The sequence below is a fragment of the Equus caballus genome, chromosome 11, assembly GCF_041296265.1.
Source record: "Equus caballus isolate H_3958 breed thoroughbred chromosome 11, TB-T2T, whole genome shotgun sequence".
Lineage (NCBI taxonomy): Eukaryota > Metazoa > Chordata > Mammalia > Perissodactyla > Equidae > Equus > Equus caballus.
The window spans coordinates 5,027,060-5,046,849 of NC_091694.1; the positions used below are offsets into that span (position 1 = coordinate 5,027,060).

The window sequence follows — 19,790 nt, forward strand, 5'->3', positions numbered from 1 at the left end:
GACAGACACGTCCAAAAGACAAGACGGGCTGGGTCCCCGTGCCACCGTCCTCGGTGATGCGAAGAACTTAACAATCCCACCCACGGGGACTGAGTGCCTGGCTCCTCTGGGGCAGGGGGACAGGCGGGGAACAAAATGATGAAAAGGATGGGTGCTGCCAGGGCAGGGGGCAGACGTGCCCAGACCGAGGGGCATCAGTGGCATTTTTAGCTCGAGGCCCCCGCTCCAGACATCACACACATCTCTGCCCAGGGCAGCTTCCCGTCTGCCCCGGGGGGCATTCTGCTCCAGGTGGGCACCCACGCCACACCCCACCCCAGGGGGCTGTCCCGCTGCCCCGCATGGCAGGCTGTGCTGGCTTGGATACCGCCACCAGCTCCAAACCACCCCCTGATCAGGGCTCCTCGGCCCCTGCTGCAGGATTCCAGGGCAAGAGATCACCCCCAGTAACGAAAGGCGGCTGGGAACTTGCCCTGCTTTGGTGGTGGCCCCCGGGGCCTCGGTCCTTCAGCCGGCAAGACGTGTTTCGTGATGAGCCAGGTCAGCCGGCCTCAGGAGCCATCAGGGCCCAGCGGCAGCTGCCTCTGAGCTGGCAGTTTCCTCCCTGTTCCTTTCGCCTTACCTTGCAGAAACCAAGACACCATGTGGGCGGCCCCGCAAAGGCCCCCAGCTGGCCCCTCGGAAACCCAGCCGGGCCTCCCACTCCTCCAGCTCCACTCTTAGCCGCTCCAGCCGCCTCTCCAGGAGGGTCCAGGCTCCCTGACCACACGCCTGGCCCTCCACGACCTGGCCCATCTGATCATGGGCAAGCTGACCCCTCCTTACGCCCCAGCCCCCAACCGGACCAGCTCATTCCGGTCTCCCCAGCTCCTGCCTGCTAGCCCTGGCTGGGAAGCTCTCCTCCTCCTTCCCGCAATCAAATTCCGACTTGGGCCCAAGGTCCGCCTCCTCCACGAGGCCTTCTCCTGGTTACCCAGCAGTGACCTTTCTCCACCCCCGTTCTGCCAGCTCTGAGCACCCACTGTGCTGGGTCACACACTCTCCTCCTTCTCTGATCAGTCCTTCCCCACGGCCAACCAGGCTGTCTGTCCCCAACACCCAGCTCCACTCCACGTTCCTGGGGCACTGAGGGCAGCCGCCTTTCTGGTCCCCGAGCTGGCCATGTGGAGCCCTCACGCACACTCACACACTCACACTCATGCACACCTCCACTCGGGGAGCCCAGGCCTCTAACGCCCCAGTCCCATGTCGTCAGAGCACTTCAAACTTTTCAGGGCACACGACGCGGAGACTGATGCACACAGAGAACCAGAGGGTCTGAGGCCCCACTCCCCACAGTGAGAAATCTCCCCCCGGAGTCACAGGGCCGCCAACTGTTGCCCCAGGATGGTCTCAATGAGGCCATTGTCTCCGACTAAATTAGAGGGTCAAGAAGCCGCCTGGGAGGCAGCCACAGAGGCCGCCACCGCCTCCAGATGGGGCACGTAGGGGTGAGGATGCAGTTACTCATGGGGACCTGAGGCAGAGGCCCTAACGACGTCCGTGGCATGAACTGTGACAGCTGTAAGACCACACGACCCCCAAACTTCCGCCTCCCCATCCTGCCTCAGGGCTCCCACTGCATCCCCTCTTTCCCCAGAAATCCCACCCCCAGAGGAACGCTTTGGGGTGAGGGATCTGCAAGCCGACCCAACTCCCACAGACCACAAGCACGTACACACGGCGCCAGACCTCAAGGGGGCAGCCGTCTCCAGGTCGGCTAATTCTCACCCTTGGGCATTTAGGAGAGGGCAGGGCCCCAAGGAGCAGCAGGAAAGTCTGAAAGCAGCAGCTGTAAGGAGGGCTACACTCAAGGCAACCCACAGAAGGTCGCCTAGCGGGGAGACCCCAGCACCAGCAGGCGCCCTGAGATGTCCAGGTGGCCGGGTACAAGTCATCACAGCCCTGCAGACCCAGAACTCCCCTTGTTGGGTATTAGTGCCTGAGTCGCAAAGGCCCTCCCACTACTGAGCCAGGGACAGGACATGCGTCCTTTGCACAGGGTGTGCTGGCCACTGGACCACAACTCCCTCCTGTCTCTTCACCCCCCTGCTCAGGCCAGTCCAGGCCCAGCCCAGAATTACGCTGCTGGGGCTCTGCTTGGGGTTTAGCCGGGCTCTGGTGCCCAGAAGTGCCCCGCCCATGGGGCTAACCCCAGGTGGGCCCTGTGGGAGGTTGGGCTCAGGACACCCAGATCCCAGCTCTGGTTGTGGCCACGGGGGCTGGAGGACCTCCCGGCTTGGCCTGGCACCTGGACGTCTGTAACTTCTTTCAGCCCAGCCTTCTCCAACAGCGGCCCACCAGAGGGCTCTGCCCAAGGCTGCCTGGGAGCCCCTCCGAGGGGCGGGGGCTCCAGGTCCCAGCAGAGGCGGGCCCGCCCCTCAGAAATCCGGCCCGAAGTGCTGGAGACTATTGTGTGAGCTTCCCTTCCGACTGCTTTATTTACTCCGCAGGACTGCAGGACGCAGAGCCACAGGCAGTCACGAGGACGCACGGAAGCGCGCACACACATCCCAGAAGCGGGATGCCGCGCTGGTCTAAGAGGGAGAAGCCCCCAGGTCTCTCCGCACTTTGTACACCCCGAAGGGGGGAGGGGTCCGAAATGCACTCCCCACCGGCACGCAGGCCCCTCCTTCGCCCTTCAGCCCGACTCTCTGGGAGGCAGATGAGGATGTCCCCAGGCCTGGATGGGGGCCGATGGGACGCCCCCCTCTAGACCCCGCCGCGCCCGGGCCGTGTCCGCTCGCCAGCCCTCCGCAGCCGGGATTCGGCTCAGCCCCGGCCCCGAAACTGGTTGGGGGGGGGCGGGCGGGGGGTCCTCCTGGGCAGGACTCGGAGGCGGGTAACGACTCCCCCGACCCGCCGCAGGCCAAAGGGGCCCGAAGGCCGACGGGGAGCGCCGGCGGGAGGGGACGGAGTGACTGCCGAGAGGGAAAGTGCGCGCCCGGCAGTGCCGAGGAAGCCCCGGGAGCCCTCGAGGAGGCTGTCGTCGCTCGGCAAACCCAAACAACAATAAAAGGAAGGAAACCCGGGCGCAGCGCGCAGGGGCCGGTGAGGGCGCGCGGTCCCCCGAACCGGGTCCCCCAAGTGGGCGAGGGGGCGCGCGACGGGAGGGTGTCCCAACCGGGGTCCCGCCTCCTCGTCCGCGCTACCGTCCCGCGCCGGGTCGCCCGAGGGGCCTCCGAGGCCGCCCGGCACCCACCTTCGAAGTCCGAAATGATCCCGTCCAGCTGCGCATTGACCGCGGGGTCGGACATGGTGGCTCGCGGGCCGCGCGACGCGCGGAGGGCGGCGGCGAGGAAGCGCCCCGGGCGGCCCGGGCCCTGCGCGCTGGCTGGGGCGCCGCGCCCGCGCTCCCGCCGTGCAGAGCTGGCCGGCGGAGCCCCTCGGCCCCCGGGCTCGGCTGAATGAATGGGGGAGGCGGGCGGGCGCCGGCCCTCCCCGCTCCCGCTGCCCGCCCCGCCCCGCCTCCCGGGCGGATCAGGTTCCCGCACCACGGCCCGGCCTCCCCGTCTCGCACTGGCTGCTCCGCCCGCCTGTCAAGGCCGGGCCTGGAGGGCTGGGGCCCGAGCGGCCGCCGCGGGGCCAGGCCGAGTCCTGGGCGCCCGACCCGAGCGCCCCCCTTCTCCCCGCCTGGCCCGCGCCCAGGGGACGGCGACGGACGCGGCCCCGGCCCCTCCCCCCCGGACGCCCCGCCGCGGCCAGATGTGGGCGGATGTGGAGGCCGGGCGGCGGCGCGGGGGCGGCGCCGAGGGGGGACGAGATTCCTCCCCTTCTCTGGGGCGCAGGGCTCCTTGTGCGGGAGGTTTTATTTACGCAGCCAAACAAAGTTGGCCGCCGCCGCCGCCTTCCCGCGCTCAGCGCCTCCGAGGGTTAAGCGGCGGCGCGCCCGGCTCGGGCGGCAGGACCCGGGCCTGTTGGCTCAGAACCGAGGGGCGAGAGCAAGAGTCACGTGGCCCGGGGCCTGGGGGCGGGGGGACACCCTCCAGCTACTCCCCACCCCACCCTTCCACCCCCTCTGGGGCGGGTGACAGAGAAAGCGCTGACCCACGGAGGCGTGGGCAGGGAGGAGCGCCCCTGTCGGAACTGCCAGGGGCATGTGCGGCCCCCGCCCTCCCCAGGAGGGACTCCTTGAAGGCCGAGGGTAGAGAAGATACCGGGCGGTATCTCAAGGAAGGAGGTGGGGAACGGGGAGAAAGGCTGCCCGGGGCTCCCGTGCCTCAGGCCCGGCCCTGCCCTCCAGGCAGTAACATCTGTGCTGCTCCATCCATTCAACATCGATTAACCCTATTAGCTACAAGGCGGGCAGGTCCTAGGGGCTGGGGACAGAAGGATGAGCTGGAACTTGAGAAGCAACCAGATGCAGTCCTAGGAAAGGCCCTCCAGGTGGGGCACCGACAACAGAAAGGGGGCTCTCTTCCACTCCCCCTGGCTGAGCCGGCAGGCTCTCCTGCCCCATCTCCTCCTCATCACCTTAGATTCAGGGCCTCTGCCCAAAGACAAGGGGCCGGTGAGAATTCATAGCAGGGAATAACCTCCTCCAAGCTGGTGGGCGACTGTGTACTACCGTCCCCTCAGGGTGGCCCGCGTGTGCCAAGAGCTCATCCTGGGTGCCAGGTTGGCCACACCCCTGCCAGCCCCACACCCCCACTTCTGAAAGATCCCAAATGCACAGGAGATGCCAAGGCCCGACTGCCAGCTCGGTGGCTCGGGGCCTCCTGGGCGGCATGCGCTGGGTTCAGTGGGCTGTTTTAAGTAGAGGAAATCGAGTCCTTCCTTTTTAAGAAAAGCAGTCACTCCCTCGCTCATGCTTTGGATATTTTGAACTATTTTCAACCCAGTGAGTTTGTGGACATGGAACTGCAAAACCACAGACATTTCAGAAGTACATCCACCCTCCTCTGCCTGGAGCACCCTAACAGCTTCTGCACTGGCCCGGGGCATTTCGCGTCTGAAAACCAGCCCCTGGTCTGCCCGCCAGTCCAACCCTCTGGGCCATCTGTCCACCCCATAGATGGGAGTTTGGTGGTCCAGTGCCCGTAAGAAACTGCCCAACAACACAGGCCCCTGGGAAAAGGCCCGGTCTCCAGGAATGGCATCCAACCTGGGCCACAGCATTATTCTCCAGTGTTTTTATAAAAAGCACCTGGTGGGTGTAGACACACCCATGTGATTGTTCTCCCAGAGAGCTGGCGTGGAGTTCTCCCAGATTAGCATAGGGTCCGCGTATTGTGCATTATTCATTTCCATTCACAGTAGAGGCAGACACACTTATGCTTATCTCCTCGGGGAGCCCAGCCAGGGTGCACGCCTCACCCAAATGCTCCCCTGTGGGAACCCAAAGGACAATGGCAGGAGTGAGCCAACCTCCGAGGCCAGAAAGAGCCCATGTTGGCATGACTCTGCTCCAGAGCCCAGCCAGTCCATCCCCTGCCTCCAGCCCCCTTCACTTTAACCACTGGGGCCGAGACACCTGCAGGTAAGGAGACTGCCCACGCTCCCTCAGGAAACCCAACCCAGCGTTTGACCATGCTCCCAGCCAGGAAGTTCACTCTTGTATCTAACCAACTGCTCTAATTGCACATCACTTACTTCCTCTTTTTCTCCTGTCCTCAGAGAAGATGGGAAACAGCTGGGCACCACCCTTCAAGCAGTAATTACCTTCTCCAAACTCGAAGACAATCCAGTGGCCCCTCGGCTTCTCTGTCTCCGCCTAAATCATCTGTCCCCAGCCCTTTAATCATCCCCACCCTTTGATCACTCCTGAAGGCCGTGTGCATTCTGAGGCCCCATGACTTTAATAAGGCCTGATCTCCAGAGGGTGATGAGGGACCCCACTCCCCCTTCCCAGGGCATGGGCAGTCAGGGCCGAGGTTGTGATGAACCATCCTGGCAGGGGCACCAGGCACACGAAATGAGCAGCGGCAGCAGAGAGAGGAGAGTGAGCTTAGACTTGGCAAGAAAAACAGAACTGTAAGGCCTTGGCATTCTGTGACGATGCATCTCCCAAGGCCTGGCCCGGGGGAAGGTGTCATTAGAGCGCCGCCAGAGGGGCCACCTACCTCCCAAGTCCACCATGAGACCTGTAGTGGGGTGCATGGTAGCCCCCAAAAAGACACAGCCACTCGACCCTCAGAATGTGACCTGATTTGGCATAAGGATCTTTAGGTAAGGAGGTCAAGATGAGACCATCCTGGATTAGGGTGGGCCCTAAATCCAACGACAGTGTCCTTATGTAAGAGGCAGAGAAGCAGAAGACAGAGACAGAGAAAAAGGCCACGTGAAGTCAGAGGCAGACATGGGAGGGATGCAGCCACAAATCAAGGGACACTTGGGACCCCGGAAGCTGGAAGAGGCAGGCAGGATTCTCCCCCGAGCCTTCAGAGGGAGCGTGGCCTTGCCGGCACCTCGATTTCCGATTTCTGGCCTCCACACTGTGAGAGGGCACGTTTCTGCTGTTTGAAGCCCCCAGTCTGTGTGCTTTGTTACAGCTGCCACAGGACACTAACACAGACCTTCAGCTCCCCCTTTGAATCATTCCTTTGGGTCAGAGCTGCACCTCCCAAAGATGTCTGCTAAGCCCCAGAGCCCACTGTGGGTACCGAATGCCGTGGGGCAGGGGCAGTCCTGAGGGAACGTGGGGGCAGGGCGCTCGGTCAGCACGTTTTCACAAGAGAAGCTGGAGGCCAGCGATAGGAGCAAGGTGCATCTGAAGCACAGGGCAGGCCCTTCTGGAATAGAAAGGAGCAGGCCTGAAGAGAAACCCACAGTCAGCCGGGGAGGGAACCTGGCAAAGCATGGGAAAGAGAGAGGGAGGAAACCGATGCGTGGAAACAGCCGTTTGCCTCGCACATCAGTGTCCACGACCCCGAGCTCCAGGTGGGGCTGGGGGAGCGGAGGGGGACCGGGGCTCTTTGCCCAGCCGCTCTGGGCCTTTGGACAGGACACCCTGTGAAGCGGACCTCACAGCCCAGGGCTCCTCCAGGACAGGGGCCATGTGGTCTCCGCTCTGTCTGGGCCTGGCACACAGTAGGGCCTCCTGAGCTCCAGAGCCTTGGATCCATGGCTGCTGCACCTTACACACACCCCCAGCTCGCTCAGCCCACCACCTCCAGAAGTGGCGCCACCGTCCACCTAGGCGCTCAGGCCAAACGCCCAGGCATCACCCTCGAATCCTGTTTCCCTCACTCTCCACTTCAAAGTCGCCAGTAAGTTTCCACGTCCAAAATCTCTGAGGACCAGTCTGCATCTGACCTCCACCGGCGCCCCCACGCCAGTGCACCCCTCCTCCAAAGGATGCTGCCTAATGGTGAACAACCAGCAATCTGGGGGCTAAAAATCCCACCACACTTGATTGGTAGCATTTGCCTGGTTTAGTGGCGGGGGGAGGGAACACTCCCACCGTGGCCAGTTTCAAGGGACCGACATGACAGCATTGAAGGCAGAGCCGGGAAGAGAGGTGCTGTGGCCTATGCCATACGGTGTTTGTATCATGCAGACACAGCACAGTGAAGAACACAAGGACACGGCCAACAGTCAAAGGTACTAAAATACTTAGAAAGTGTGACTTTCATGTATTTACTACCTTTGTTTTTAATATAATTACTTGTCAGTAAGTTAATTTATATAAATCTAATAAAATTTAATTTTGTAATTTAATTTTTTCCTAATAGAGCACTGCATTTTATGGTGGTAGAATATATATAAAATTGACCATTTTAACCATTTTTAAGTGTACAGTTAAGTCGCATTAAGTACATTCACATTGTTGCACAACCATCAGTACCATCTACCTCCAGAACTTTTTTCATCTTCCCAAACCAAAAGCCTATTCCCATGAAACGAGACCTCCTACTTCCCCCTCCCTCCTGCCAGCCCCTGGCGACCACCATCCTGCTCTCTGTCTCTCTGAATTTGACCTCTCTAGGAATCTCATAAAAGTGGAAACAGAATATTTGTCCTTTTGTGTCTGGTTTATTCCATTTAGCATGTCTTCAAGGTTCATTAGTCTAGCTTCATCCACGTTGTGGCAGGTGTCAGAATATCGTTCCTCTTTAAGGCTGAATAATACTCCACTGTGGGACAGAGTGCATTTTCTTTATCCATCATCCATCGATGGACCCTTGGGCTGCTTCCGCCTTCTGGCTTTTGTGATAAAGCAGCTGCTGTGAACTTGTTGAGTCCCTGCTTTTAATTCTTTTGGGTCTATTCCCAGAAGTAGAATTGCTGGATCATATGGTAATTCCATATAATGTAATTTTAAATAATTTCTATATAATTTATTTTTAATTTTATATATTTTATAAAATTTGAATTCTATGTTTTACATAAAGTATAATTAAATTTTTAAAAACGGCCCGTTTAACAACCAGCTCACAAAATGCCCCAGCACTCCAGGACTGGCTCTTGCTGCAATGCATCCTCTCTCTCCCGCTGCCTGCGAAGCCCAGCTGCCCGCTGCTGCTGCTCTGGCTTCCCTCCCCAGCGCACAGCGCGGCTTTAAAAGTCAGATCGGATTACCTCGCCTCCCATGGCCTCGTTCGCACTTAGAGTCAAATGCAAACTCCTTACCTTGGTTGCCAAGGTCCCTGTGCCCCAACCCTTGCCCGCCTGGCCTCCTCACTCAGCCCCACTGGCCTCCTTCCTGTTCTCCACACTGCCTCCTGCCTCAGGACATTGGCACTAGCCGTTCTCTCTGTCTGGACAGCTTCCCCAGGTCTTCCACCCTGCTGGCTCCATGTCTGGTATCAGAGCAACCATCCCAGGGTGCCCCGGAAACACCCCTGGAGACAGCTGCTTGCTTGCCTCCAGGCATGTAACAGGCGCTCCCTGAGAACCTGTCCAGTCCTGGGGAAGAACAAACTTCAGTTTCCTCTGCACGATGGTAGGGTCACGGGGACCCCTGAGAGGGACCCGGCCTAAAGGGGCCGAGGGGACATTCAGAACTCCCACGGGCTCCCTGCAGGCCTGCCAGCCACCATGAAGCCCCAGCATTCAGGACGACACATGGGGCTCTGTCTGCACCTGGGCCAAGCCTCCAGCACCCCATCTCCCCTCGCGTCACCCTGTCTCCCCCCGCCTCGCCCGGTGACAGCAGCAGCAACAAGGCTTCAGACCCCTCGGTCTGTCTGTCCGGCTGCGGGTTCTGAGTCCTCTCGTGAAGCCTGTCTGCGGGCACAGCCGACACTGAGCCAGCGTGCCGGCTACACACACCCTCACACCATCTGCATGGCTACTGAACTGCGACCAGAAGGTCTCACTTCAAACAGGAATGCCATTTCCTTAGCTCCTGATTAATCTGCTCCCCAAACTTCCCAGTTATCACCCCAGCCTGCTTTGTTCAGAAAATTTACAGCAAACTCTGACCGCAGCAGCCTGGGCCTTATCTCCGAGGCAGGGAACTTTTTAAACAAACTATTACTCTTCTAAATTCATACTTTCGAGGCACAGAAGGAAGCTCCTGGCCTTCAGGATCCAGGCAGGCTCTCTGTCCCACCCCGCCTCGCCCAAGCCCCCCACTCCAGTTGACAGACGCTCAGGGCTGAATCCGCTTGGAGCTCGCCTGTGTCCCAGCTCCGACACGTCAGGGGGCTGCAGGACAGCCTGTCCCTCCCATCTTTCAGCTTCACTTGTAAATTTTACTGCAGTGGCATGAACACGGATGGGACCCTGGGAGCAGGGCTGGGGGCGGCGGGCGCTAACACAGCGCGGAAGACGATTCCTCACCAGCTGAACCCAGGCTTGTGGCTACGGCGCGTCATTTGTTTATTGGCACATCCAATGAGCTCTTGATTGGCGAATTCAGACGTCTGGGGCCCCACTGCGGGCTGGGTGAGTTATCGCCCAGATACGACGGGGGAGGAGGAAGTCTCTCTTCTTGTGACTCATGTTTTATTCCTCATTGCTCCCTCCGTTCACAGTCCCACAACCCTCTGTTCCTACTCCGGCCCCCCAAAACAGGCCTTGGGAATGGGCTGAAGTCCCCAACTTCCTAGCAGCCATCTGAGGCTGAAGGTACAGACATGGACTGGGAGATGCTCAGCATCCACACACCCCAGCGGATGGAAAACTCCCTCTGGCTCCACAAAGGCACACAAGGGGCCTCGCAGGAGAGGCCGGCTTGGTACCAACCGAGCCTCCAAGCAGCCAGTGGCTGTGCCAGCCTGCAGACTCCTTGCCCCCGGGCTGCCAGGAGACTTGGCCAGGCCACAGACAGGGGAGGACAGGCTGTCCCCAGGGGCCGTCAGTGTCCCAGCCTCCTCGACCCCCATCTCAAGCGGGCACCCTGCTCCGCGGGCTCGGAGGCTGGAGGCAGCTCGCCACTGCCGCAGTGTGGGGACAAGGGCTGAGTCACCAGCCTGCCCTAATTCCACGTCAGCCGGAACAACGGGATCCAAGCAGAGAAGAAAGAGCAGCAGGCCCTTTGTGGCTGCACTTATTTTTAAAGTCGCCGCAGTGACCGAGGTGACGTTATCCCCCGGGAGCCGCCCGTCTGCCTGCCCCCTTGGACTGCGGCCACACGCCCTAACAACACCCCTGCCCACCGCCCGGGAGACACCCAGCAAAGTGGTGAGGAAAGAGGCTGAAATTCAGAGTGGCAGCCGGTCCACGTGGGAAAGCGCAGGGAGCAGGAACCCTCCCTCCCTCTTCGACACCTTCTCAGCAGGTGTTCGAGGCCTGCCCTGCGTTCACAGCCCCTGCTGGAATCCCCCTTCGATGCCCGTCCACCCCCCAGTGACAGGGAGCTCAGTGCCTATCAGAGCCGCTTCCTCTATCTTTGGCAGTTTGGGCTGTTTGAAAAAGAGATAGAGAGAGAGAGAGAAGGAGAAAGAGAGAGAGAGAAGTTAGGGAGAGAACTAAAGTCAGCCTGACTGTAGCTTTTGCCCATGGAACAGGGTATTCACTTTACTCTTTTCTGGAATAGAAAAGTGGAACGAAGACGCAGAGGTATGGACTACTGGCAGCTCTTTCTGGGGGCTTGGAATTTGGGGCATCTGCCCCCTCCATTTTGACAAAGGCACTGAGACCCTGGCCCCAGGAAGCGTTGGAGGCGGGGGTCCTGAGGGGACATCATCTCCCATGCGTCCCCAGCAAAGATGGACATCCGACTACGGAAACTTACAAGAGAAAGAACAGGGCTCGCTCTGGGGTCCTGGAAGCGAACGGTTTTCAATCAAATGGTCGCTATGAGGAAGTGTGCCTGGAAACCAGCCCGCGAGGCCAGGTCCTGCAAAGCGGGAGACTGTTCCTAACATGACGATATGGAGGAGGCAGCCTGCGTCCAGGCACACCCGGGCTCTGTTCGCCCCCCTCAGCCAGGGACCCCCAGGCCCCCGTGTGCTCCAGAACTTCCCCCAGGGGGCAAAGCCAGGGGCCAAGGGAGAAGGCGCCTCTGCCATCCTCTGCACCAGGCCTCTACGGCCTCAGCAGGAAGCCACAAGTATTTAGGGACAGAATTTTGAGCTGGGGTCCCCAGTCCCTGGCCTCTCCGTCTCCTCCTCTTGGCTTCCACTGAGCGTCTTGGCTGTGTCACTCTCTCGACACCTCCACAGACGGATGGAGAAGAAGAGGAAGCACTCAGTCTGCCCAGCTCGCTCAGAAGATGCTGCGACGAGACGACGTCTTGTGGACGACGGGACCCATCTCAGCAGCCGCAAGGCGCATGTGGGCTCCCTGTGGGCGGGATCTCTACCCTGTTCCCAGGCCACCACAAATCAAGAAGTTTTGTGCCACTGGGTGAGCCCCTGGGCCTGCTGTGACCCCAGGGGAGAGGGTGGCCGCTGAGCCGAGCTGCACCTGAGACGCAGCGGTTCGGTCTTGGCACAAAGCCTTGGGGACAGAATGCTCTGTGGGAGGGAGGCAGGGAGAGCGGGCGTGCTGGCTGGGCCCCCTCCCAGCAATCTTGTGTTATTCTCCTCGATAAAGAAACCTTCCTGCCCTCAGTGCTGCTAGAGCCAGCCGGCAGCCAGATCAGCCTCAATGAGCCATTTGTCCCTGTGCGAAGTGACCTCGGGGACATAATGAGTTTGCTATTAACACAACCCGCTGCCTCTCGCTCTTCCCCTCCTCCCAGCATGAGTCACTTGCCGACATGGCTGGGCCCGGCCTCAGGCCTGCCAGGGGTTTGCCAGCTCTGGCCAGCACAAAGGACAACGGCTGCCTGGTACAGAGGCCCAGGGACCCCACAGCTCCCCCAGACTGTCTGTATCCGGGGGCCCTGAAGCAAGCGGAAGGCCCCCCACGTGTCTCTTTGGTTCCAGGGGACCTGGGCAGCCAGGCCCCTACCCATTTGGGGACAGACAGTCTTCCTGGAGACTCCTGCAAGCAGGGAGCTGATGGAGCAAACCAATGTGGGACCCAGCCAGAGAGAACAGGAACAGGACAGCCCATGGCCTCTGGGCCAGTGACCACCATCCCTACCTCTGGGACGGCACCAAGTCCAAGACAGGTCTGGGGGTGGGACTGCTCGTTTTTCATTAAGACTAAACACTCTGGTTCTTTCACCCACTGAGCTCCAGGCGCCGAGAGGGGTGTGCAGCAGGCTCTGAACTGGCCTCGCTGCTGGGGCCTTGGCTCCTCTCCACCTGACTCAGAGCTGTTGAAGGGACATCTTTCTAAGATGCAATGTCACCTGTCACCTGCTGAATACATGAGAGCCTGGCAGGGCCCACGGGCTGTGCCAGGCCCTCCATCTCCTGCAGCCACTCCTGCCTCCTCTCCCCGTGCTGTTCCAGGACCTCTGCTCATGCCCAGCCGCTCCCAGTGCCCACAAAAGCCAGGTGCCACACCTCCGGGCCTGTCCCACTCTGTTCCCTCTGCTCAGCAGGCCCTTCCCGCTCTCCTGGCCTCGCTCACTCTCAACCCTTCTTCAGGTCTCTGCTCAGGTACCACTTCTTCTAGGAAGCCGCCCTGAAACCCCCGGGTGGAGGGACTCTCTTCTGGACCTTTCTGCAGGTTTTCTCAGTGGCTGGGACAGCCTGGAACCCAGACCATTCACCGGAGATGGGCTAGTGGAGCAGAGAATCAACTGTATTCTCTTGCCCCAAGGAAGTGAGACAGGGAGTGCCCAGCCAGAGGAGGAAGGGAGCCAAGAGCATCACCCATCCGAGTCCCAGAAGTTCTGCTGGCCAGATGGGCCACCTTCTCAGCATAACTGTTCCCCAGCAGAGAGAAAGTTCTCTCCTTCAGGAACAGCGTGGGGATGCTCCAGATGGGGCCACGTCTGCACTGGTCTCAGAGACCGTGGAGAACCAGACTCTCAAGGAAAGCCAGACCCACATGGCCACAGTCCCGGCCCTGGGCCTGTCATCTGTGCCCCAGTGAGCACACATCTGGAGCTGCACAGCCCAATGGGCAGGGTGGGGCCGGGAATCTGCCTGGTTAGCCGAAGCTGCCGCACAGTGGAGAACAGACCCCCACCGTGGAGAACAGACCCGCACAGTGAAGAATAGACCCCCACGGTGGAGAACAGACCCCCACCGTGGAGAACAGACCCCCACCGTGGAGAACAGACCCCCACGGTGGAGAACAGACCCCCACCGTGGAGAACAGACCCCCACCGTGGAGAACAGACCCCCACAGTGGAGAACAGACCCGCACAGTGGAGAACAGACCCCCACGGTGGAGAACAGACCCCCACGGTGGAGAACAGACCCCCACGGTGGAGAACAGACCCCCACGGTGGAGAACAGACCCGCACAGTGAAGAACAGAACCCCACCGTGGAGAACAGACCCGCACAGTGAAGAACAGAACCCCACGGTGGAGGACAGACCCGCACGGTGGAGAACAGACCCCCACGGTGGAGAACAGACCTGCACGGTTGAGAACAGACCCGCACGGTGGAGAACAGACCCACGGAGCCTTTGGTCCCGGGGGCAGCATTTTCAAGGAGGTAAACGTGGATATTCGAGGCCAGTGAATCACCAAATGTGAGCACATTTCGACAGGCCCTTGGCCATCCGCAACCACTGAAGAGGAGGAAACTGACAGCCTACGTGGTGCACACAGTCTGCTGGGCCAGCAGCGTGTTCAAGGCCCAGCGCTTGAGGTTTCCACTTGGTTATGGATAATCTGAACCGTTTATCTAGGAAAAAGTCCAACGCTGTCCAATTGGGGACCTTGAGTCTCAGAGCCTGTGTCGCCTTCCTGCAGAACCCCGTCACTTTGCGGGTGCCTGCCCTCTCATCCCGTCTGCCAGCAAAGCTTCAGGTGTTCAGAACTCAACACAACAGCACAGCCGTTAACCCTGCAGGGCTCCCGCATCCACCCCGCTCGCCACCACGTCTTCACTTCTGAGCAGGAGGAAGTGACACTCGGAACAGGGACCCGGAGACAAAGCAAGACCTTCAAAGGGAGGACGAGCTGTGTTCAGTAGCAACCCCTGTTAAAGGGAAATGAGCACTCCTAGCTTGCAGGAATATTTTGGTTAAGAAAGGATGAAAGGCAAGGCTGAAACAGCGGCGTGCTGGTCAGCGTTTAAGAGCCAGCTCTGGTGGACGGGGAACAGCCTGGTTCATCACATTTGCCAATTGCCGTGGTGTAAACATGCCCTGGATGGCCCAGTTCAAGCCATCAACATGACATCACTGAAGAGTCGGCAAGGGACGTGAACAGCACTGGCTGACACTCTCAGGTGACCACTGCTCACTCTTCTTTGGGTGGGGGGTGATTCATCAAGGATGCCCTTGGCTGCACAGAACAGCTACAGCAAATAGGGTTCAACTGGCAGCCCAACCCAATCAATTGCCACCAGTGTGATGGGGGGCACGCTTTGGAGGCTGCCTCACTGCTCAGGGAGAAAGACGGCTATGATGATCGACAGATGATGTCTGCCCCAGCCTCAGGATGGGAGACCAGCAGCCCGTATGCCAAGCATTTCCCATTCCTGACCTAAGGACGTTTTTCTTGCCCCTTAAGCTTGGTGCAAATGTCACCTCCTTGGTGAACTCTTTCCTAGTCTCACCTTTCCCCTCAGTAACCCGTGCCACAGAGCATGCCACTGATCTATGATTACAAAGGGAGAAACTGGTGTGTGTGGCACAGACCCTAGTTGCCCTCCCAATATCTGATCTCTCTTTCTTCTACAGTAATGAAAGTTTCAATTGGGCACATAGCTGCCCAGCTACAGAATACACTTCACAGCTTCCTTTGCTGCTAGGAGCAGCCAGATAACCAGATATGGCCAGCAGGAGGGAGTTGAAGGGTCTAACCTTCAGGGCACTCCCGCCCCTTCCCCTCCCCCTGGCTGGAGTGCAGACATGATGGCTGGAGTTGGAGCAACCATCTTATTTCACGAGATAGAAGCTGCATGTTGAGGATGGCAGAACAGCAAAGGAACAGCAAACTGCGTCCCTGCCACCCTGGCCCACCACGTCTGCTTACACTTGGACTCAGAAGGGGAAGAAAAATGAACTTCTCTCTTGCTTAAGCCCCTGTCATTTTAGTCTTTGTTACACAGCTGGACGGCGCTCTGACTGATATAGTGTGTGCCTGAAATCCTGCCGGTCTGGGGGCTCCCTGAGGGCAGGGCAGGGGGCCTGGCTTTATGCACTGAGCCCCTGGCAGCATCTGGCATGACAATGTAGTTAAAGCAAAATGAAGAATCCAATTCTTCCAAGGTCTGCTTTGTTTGCTCCCTTGGGTATCTGAAACTGGAAAGTACAGGTCTGAGTTTAAGTGGTGGGTATACGGGTGTGCACCACAAAATGCTTCCAACGTGGCTGCACGTTTGATAATATGCATAATAAAGGTAGGGAGGAGAGAGGTAATAGGGAGCCACGACAGCTGTTGGAGCAGGGGCAGACCCCAAAATCGAGCAGGTGTCGGAATTACAGCCCTGCGAGTATGGACGTACCTTCTTTGTTCCCTTCCTCAGATTGCAAGAAGGACGCTTCTTGAGCACAAGCGCCTTAAAGGCTCAAAGCCCCCTGCTTCTCCATCCTGCCCACCCTCTCCCCACCTGGACCTGCAGGATTCTACAGGTGGTGTGGGCCAGCCCAGACGCCAGCTCTCCGTCCTGCCCTTCTGGGCGCAGCTCTCCACACAGGACAGATGCTGAGTGAACAGCAGCCCCTCCTCTCCAGAGAGGTGCTCCCCAGCAGCCTGGTCCTGCCACCCAGCTGACGCTTCTGGATGTCTGGCCAACAGCTTCTTCAGCCTCCCTCTGGTGCCCCCCCCAAATGTCCTGAGAAGGGGGAGGAGGAGGGGCGAGGAGGAGGAAGGGGAGGAGGAGAAGGAGGAGGAAGGGGAGGAGGAGATGGAGGAGGGGAAGGAGGAGATGGAGGAGGGAGAGGGGGAAGAAGAGAAGGAGGAGGGGAGGAGGAGGAGGGGGAGGAAGAGAAGGAGAAGAAGGGAAGAGGGAGGAGGGGGAGGAGGAGAAACAGACGTGGGAGGAGAAACAAGAACCAGAGGGAAGACCGCAGGAGGAGTGGGGGCTTTCCTGAAGGCGGGCTGTGCCTGTGCTCTGCTGCACTTATTCGCTCCATTATGCCCTCCTGTAATCCTCAAGAACCCCCGAGGTAGCTCTCCAGTCGCCCCATTTCTCCACGGGAAGCAGAGGCGCAGGGAGCACAGGAGCCTGCCGAGGCCCCCAGGTACCAGTGGAGTTGCTGGGACGCTAACTCAACCCATCCAACTCGCACGTCCGTCCATGTGGACCTAGACAGGCTCAAGGGCAGCAGAGGCCGTGGCTCTGGGCCCTTGCAGAAAGCTCTAAAGGCCTGGGGGGCCAGACTGGAGGCCAGGCCAGGGGTGAGGTACCTGCGATGCTCGGAAGAGGCCGTGTGGCACTGACCTGGCGGGCGTTCACAAATATCTGTGGGGGGGAGGAGCAAAGGAGGCCAGGATGCAGCACAGCTTCCCCCAGATGAACCTCGGCGGGCAGTCTGGGCCTGGTCACTCAAACCGAGAGTCCTGGTCTAGGCCTAGGGAGGTCCTCACCAGCAGGGAGACCCCACCCTGTGTTGCTTGAAGATTCAGATGCTAGTTTTCTTCTAAGGATGGAAACTCAGAACCTCGCCCCAGGAACAAGAGGCCCTGAGCGCTGTGAAACCCTCCACAGTGTTCACATGGGTTCCATGTGGAAGGCCTTTCAGATGCATATGGGATGCAGGTCTCCACCCACCGGGCAGAAAGAGCATCGGATGTGCACACGGTCCACGCACGTTGAAGCTCTTTGCACACAGCTGTGCGACACAAATGAACAGCCACAGTGGCCAGGACACAAGGCAAGACCCCCCATCAGCCAATGTTGCAGAATCTTGGCAGCCACCCACGCACGGGCTGGTGGTGGAGGTCAGGGGAGGGGGCGTGTTTGCACAAGCCCTGCCTTTGCAGCTCTCCGCACACATGTGGCTGACAATCACACGTTCGTGCCCGGGAATCTGGCGCACAGCCTGCCAACAACAGAGCGCTGGTAATCCCCAGCTGCTCTCCTGATGCCAATCAGAGAGGCGGTCCCAGGCAGGCCGGGGAAGGCCACCGTTTTCAAGGTCACACACCCCAGGGGAGAGGCTGGGCCAGGGGATAGAGACAGGCATCTGGGCCAAAGCCATCAGCTCTCAGGCACACGGGTCCATGGGGGAGCAGAGACCCATTCATCCAGCAATTTTTTTGAGCAACTACAATGAGCTCAGCAGCACAGATGATTCAGATCATCCAGCTCGTGTAGGACATCTTGATCCCATCCTGGGCCCGATGTAATAGGAAGAACTGGGTTCTTGGCACTTCACAGCCCTGAACAGAAATCCTGACTCAGCTAAATTATTAGCTGGTGGAGTGCAGGCCAGTTACTCAACGTCTCTGAGCCTCAGTTTCCTGGTAAATTTCAGTGCTCGTGCCTCCCGTACCAGTTCCCAGTGAGATACATCTGTGGGCACCTAGCACCGGCCTGGGTCAGGCGGCCCACCACACACGACCGGATTGATTCCTCATTGACAAATGTGTGACATCAGGCCCTGGGCCACCCTCCACTCCCCGTGGGAAATGCTCAAGTGACGATTTATCCATGGCCGTCCTAAGGGGCAGAAAATGGCAGCAGGAGGCCGGTAGGTCCCCTCAGCTGCTTCTCCCACAGCTTCCTGGGAGAAGAAATTATCGGCTCAAGTGTCGTTTCCGTCCCTGACAGCTGCCGGGTGCCTCCACGCATGAGCAAGCCCTCGGCCCCTGGCAGCTGGCCCCACGCGGCAGGAGGGGCTTGTGGGAGTGGGTTTGAACCTGACCAGTGACCCCCAGGGAGTCAGGGGTCATTCAGCCCTCCCTCCAGCTGGAAGGGAGGCTCCGGGCTGGGCATTTGGGGAAATCCAGTTCCTGAGAGCTGGGCCAGACTGGAGGGAGCGGGCTGTAAGAATGGCCCTCAGTGCCCACAGCAGAACAGGGCCGAGGGGAGACCCACACCCTGGCCAGGGCCCCGGCCGGCAGGAGACCCACCTCCCATCAGAGGAGAAACAACCACCATCGAGTGAGCGTGTGAGTGTCAGAGTGTGTACGAATGGGTATGTGCATAAGGGAGAGAGACAGATCTTGGGGAGGCCCTGTACCTTCTACGCCCGTCTCCTCGTCTACAAAGTAGGGACAACGCTACCTGCCTTGTAGGGCTGTCATGGAATGAAAACGCGTTCATATTTATAAAGTGCTTGGAACACGGCCTGGCCCAAAACAAGCGCTACAGGTTTGCTAAATAAGAAAAAAGGAAGACAGACGTCAGGCGCTTGCATCCTGAGGAACAGAGCTCGGCATACCTGAACGTCCACAGCCGTCACTGCTGAATCGCCGCTTAGAAGTAGGACGCGCAGCTGAGGCTGGAACTGCTCTAGTGACCCCTGGGGTCTTGGCCTAGACGGAGCTGCCTCCCTGCTTACAGCTGCCTCAAGTCCCTGTGTGCATGTGCACGTGTTTGTGCATGCACACGTGCAACACACTGGCATGTGTGCATACATGCATGTGACCGTCTGCCCGTGCTGACCCAGCGCCCGTCTGACACGGTGCTTAATTACAAGGTCTGTGCTCAGGGCTGAGGCTCTGTTTCCATAGGAATCAGGGGCAGCGAACTTTTTGGTCAAAATGAGCAACCAAAGAGAAAGATCGGGGGGAAAAGGGTGGTAGGATCAAGCCCGGCCTGATCCCCCACCCTAAAGACAAAGCAGAGTGCGTGGGGCCTGATGGCAGAGGGCCCCTGTCTTAGGATTATTCCCAGTAACGTTACACTTGGAAATTCACATTCTCATAAAATAACAGATGCCTGGTATTGGCAGGAACCTCAGAGGTCCCTTCTACAGCATTCTTGAACAATCTCTGCACAGTCCCTGCTTGAATACTTCCAGGTATGGAGAACTCACTACTTTGCAAAATAGCCTGCTCCACTCAGAAAGTGAAACTTGTGAGAAAAACGCTGCTTTATGTAACAAGTCAAACTCCAGTTTCTACTACTTTCCCAAGTACCCGGTAGTGGTTTTGTATTTTGGAGGAACTCAAAATAAGTCCTCTCCTTCTTGTACATGACAACCCTCCACCTATCTGGAGACAGGGACTGTGGCTCTTCTGCGCCTCCTGTCCAGGCAACTGCCCAGCGCCCTTCCAGTCCCGTCCCTGACTCGTCTCAAGCCCTCTCGCCCTGCAGCCCCTCTCCTGGGGTCCTCACTTATCCATCCACATCTTCCCTCAGGACTGCACCCAGGAGACGCTCCTCTGCAGACAGGGCTATCGGAGGTTGAATTGCGCTCCCCAAAAAGACAAGTGCAGCCCTTACGCCCA

General features: G+C 59.1%; 1 protein-coding gene across 6 annotated transcripts in view; it reads right to left on the reverse strand.

The window, feature by feature from the left end:
- Nucleotides 1-19,790, reverse strand: part of SEPTIN9 (septin 9) — a 161,500-nt gene that overhangs the window by 100,296 nt on the left and 41,414 nt on the right. Inside the window, exon 1 of one of the 6 annotated variants that reach the window (XM_023651941.2) lies at nt 3,242-3,578. The exons of 4 other annotated variants lie outside the window; for them this stretch is intronic. In XM_023651941.2, coding sequence (XP_023507709.1) covers nt 3,242-3,296 — 55 coding nt within the window. In that variant the 5' untranslated portion in view covers nt 3,297-3,578. Of the gene's footprint in view, nt 1-622; nt 999-3,241; nt 3,579-19,790 lie in introns of those variants that run through there. One more of the 6 variants, XM_005597107.4, reaches the window with a different exon arrangement.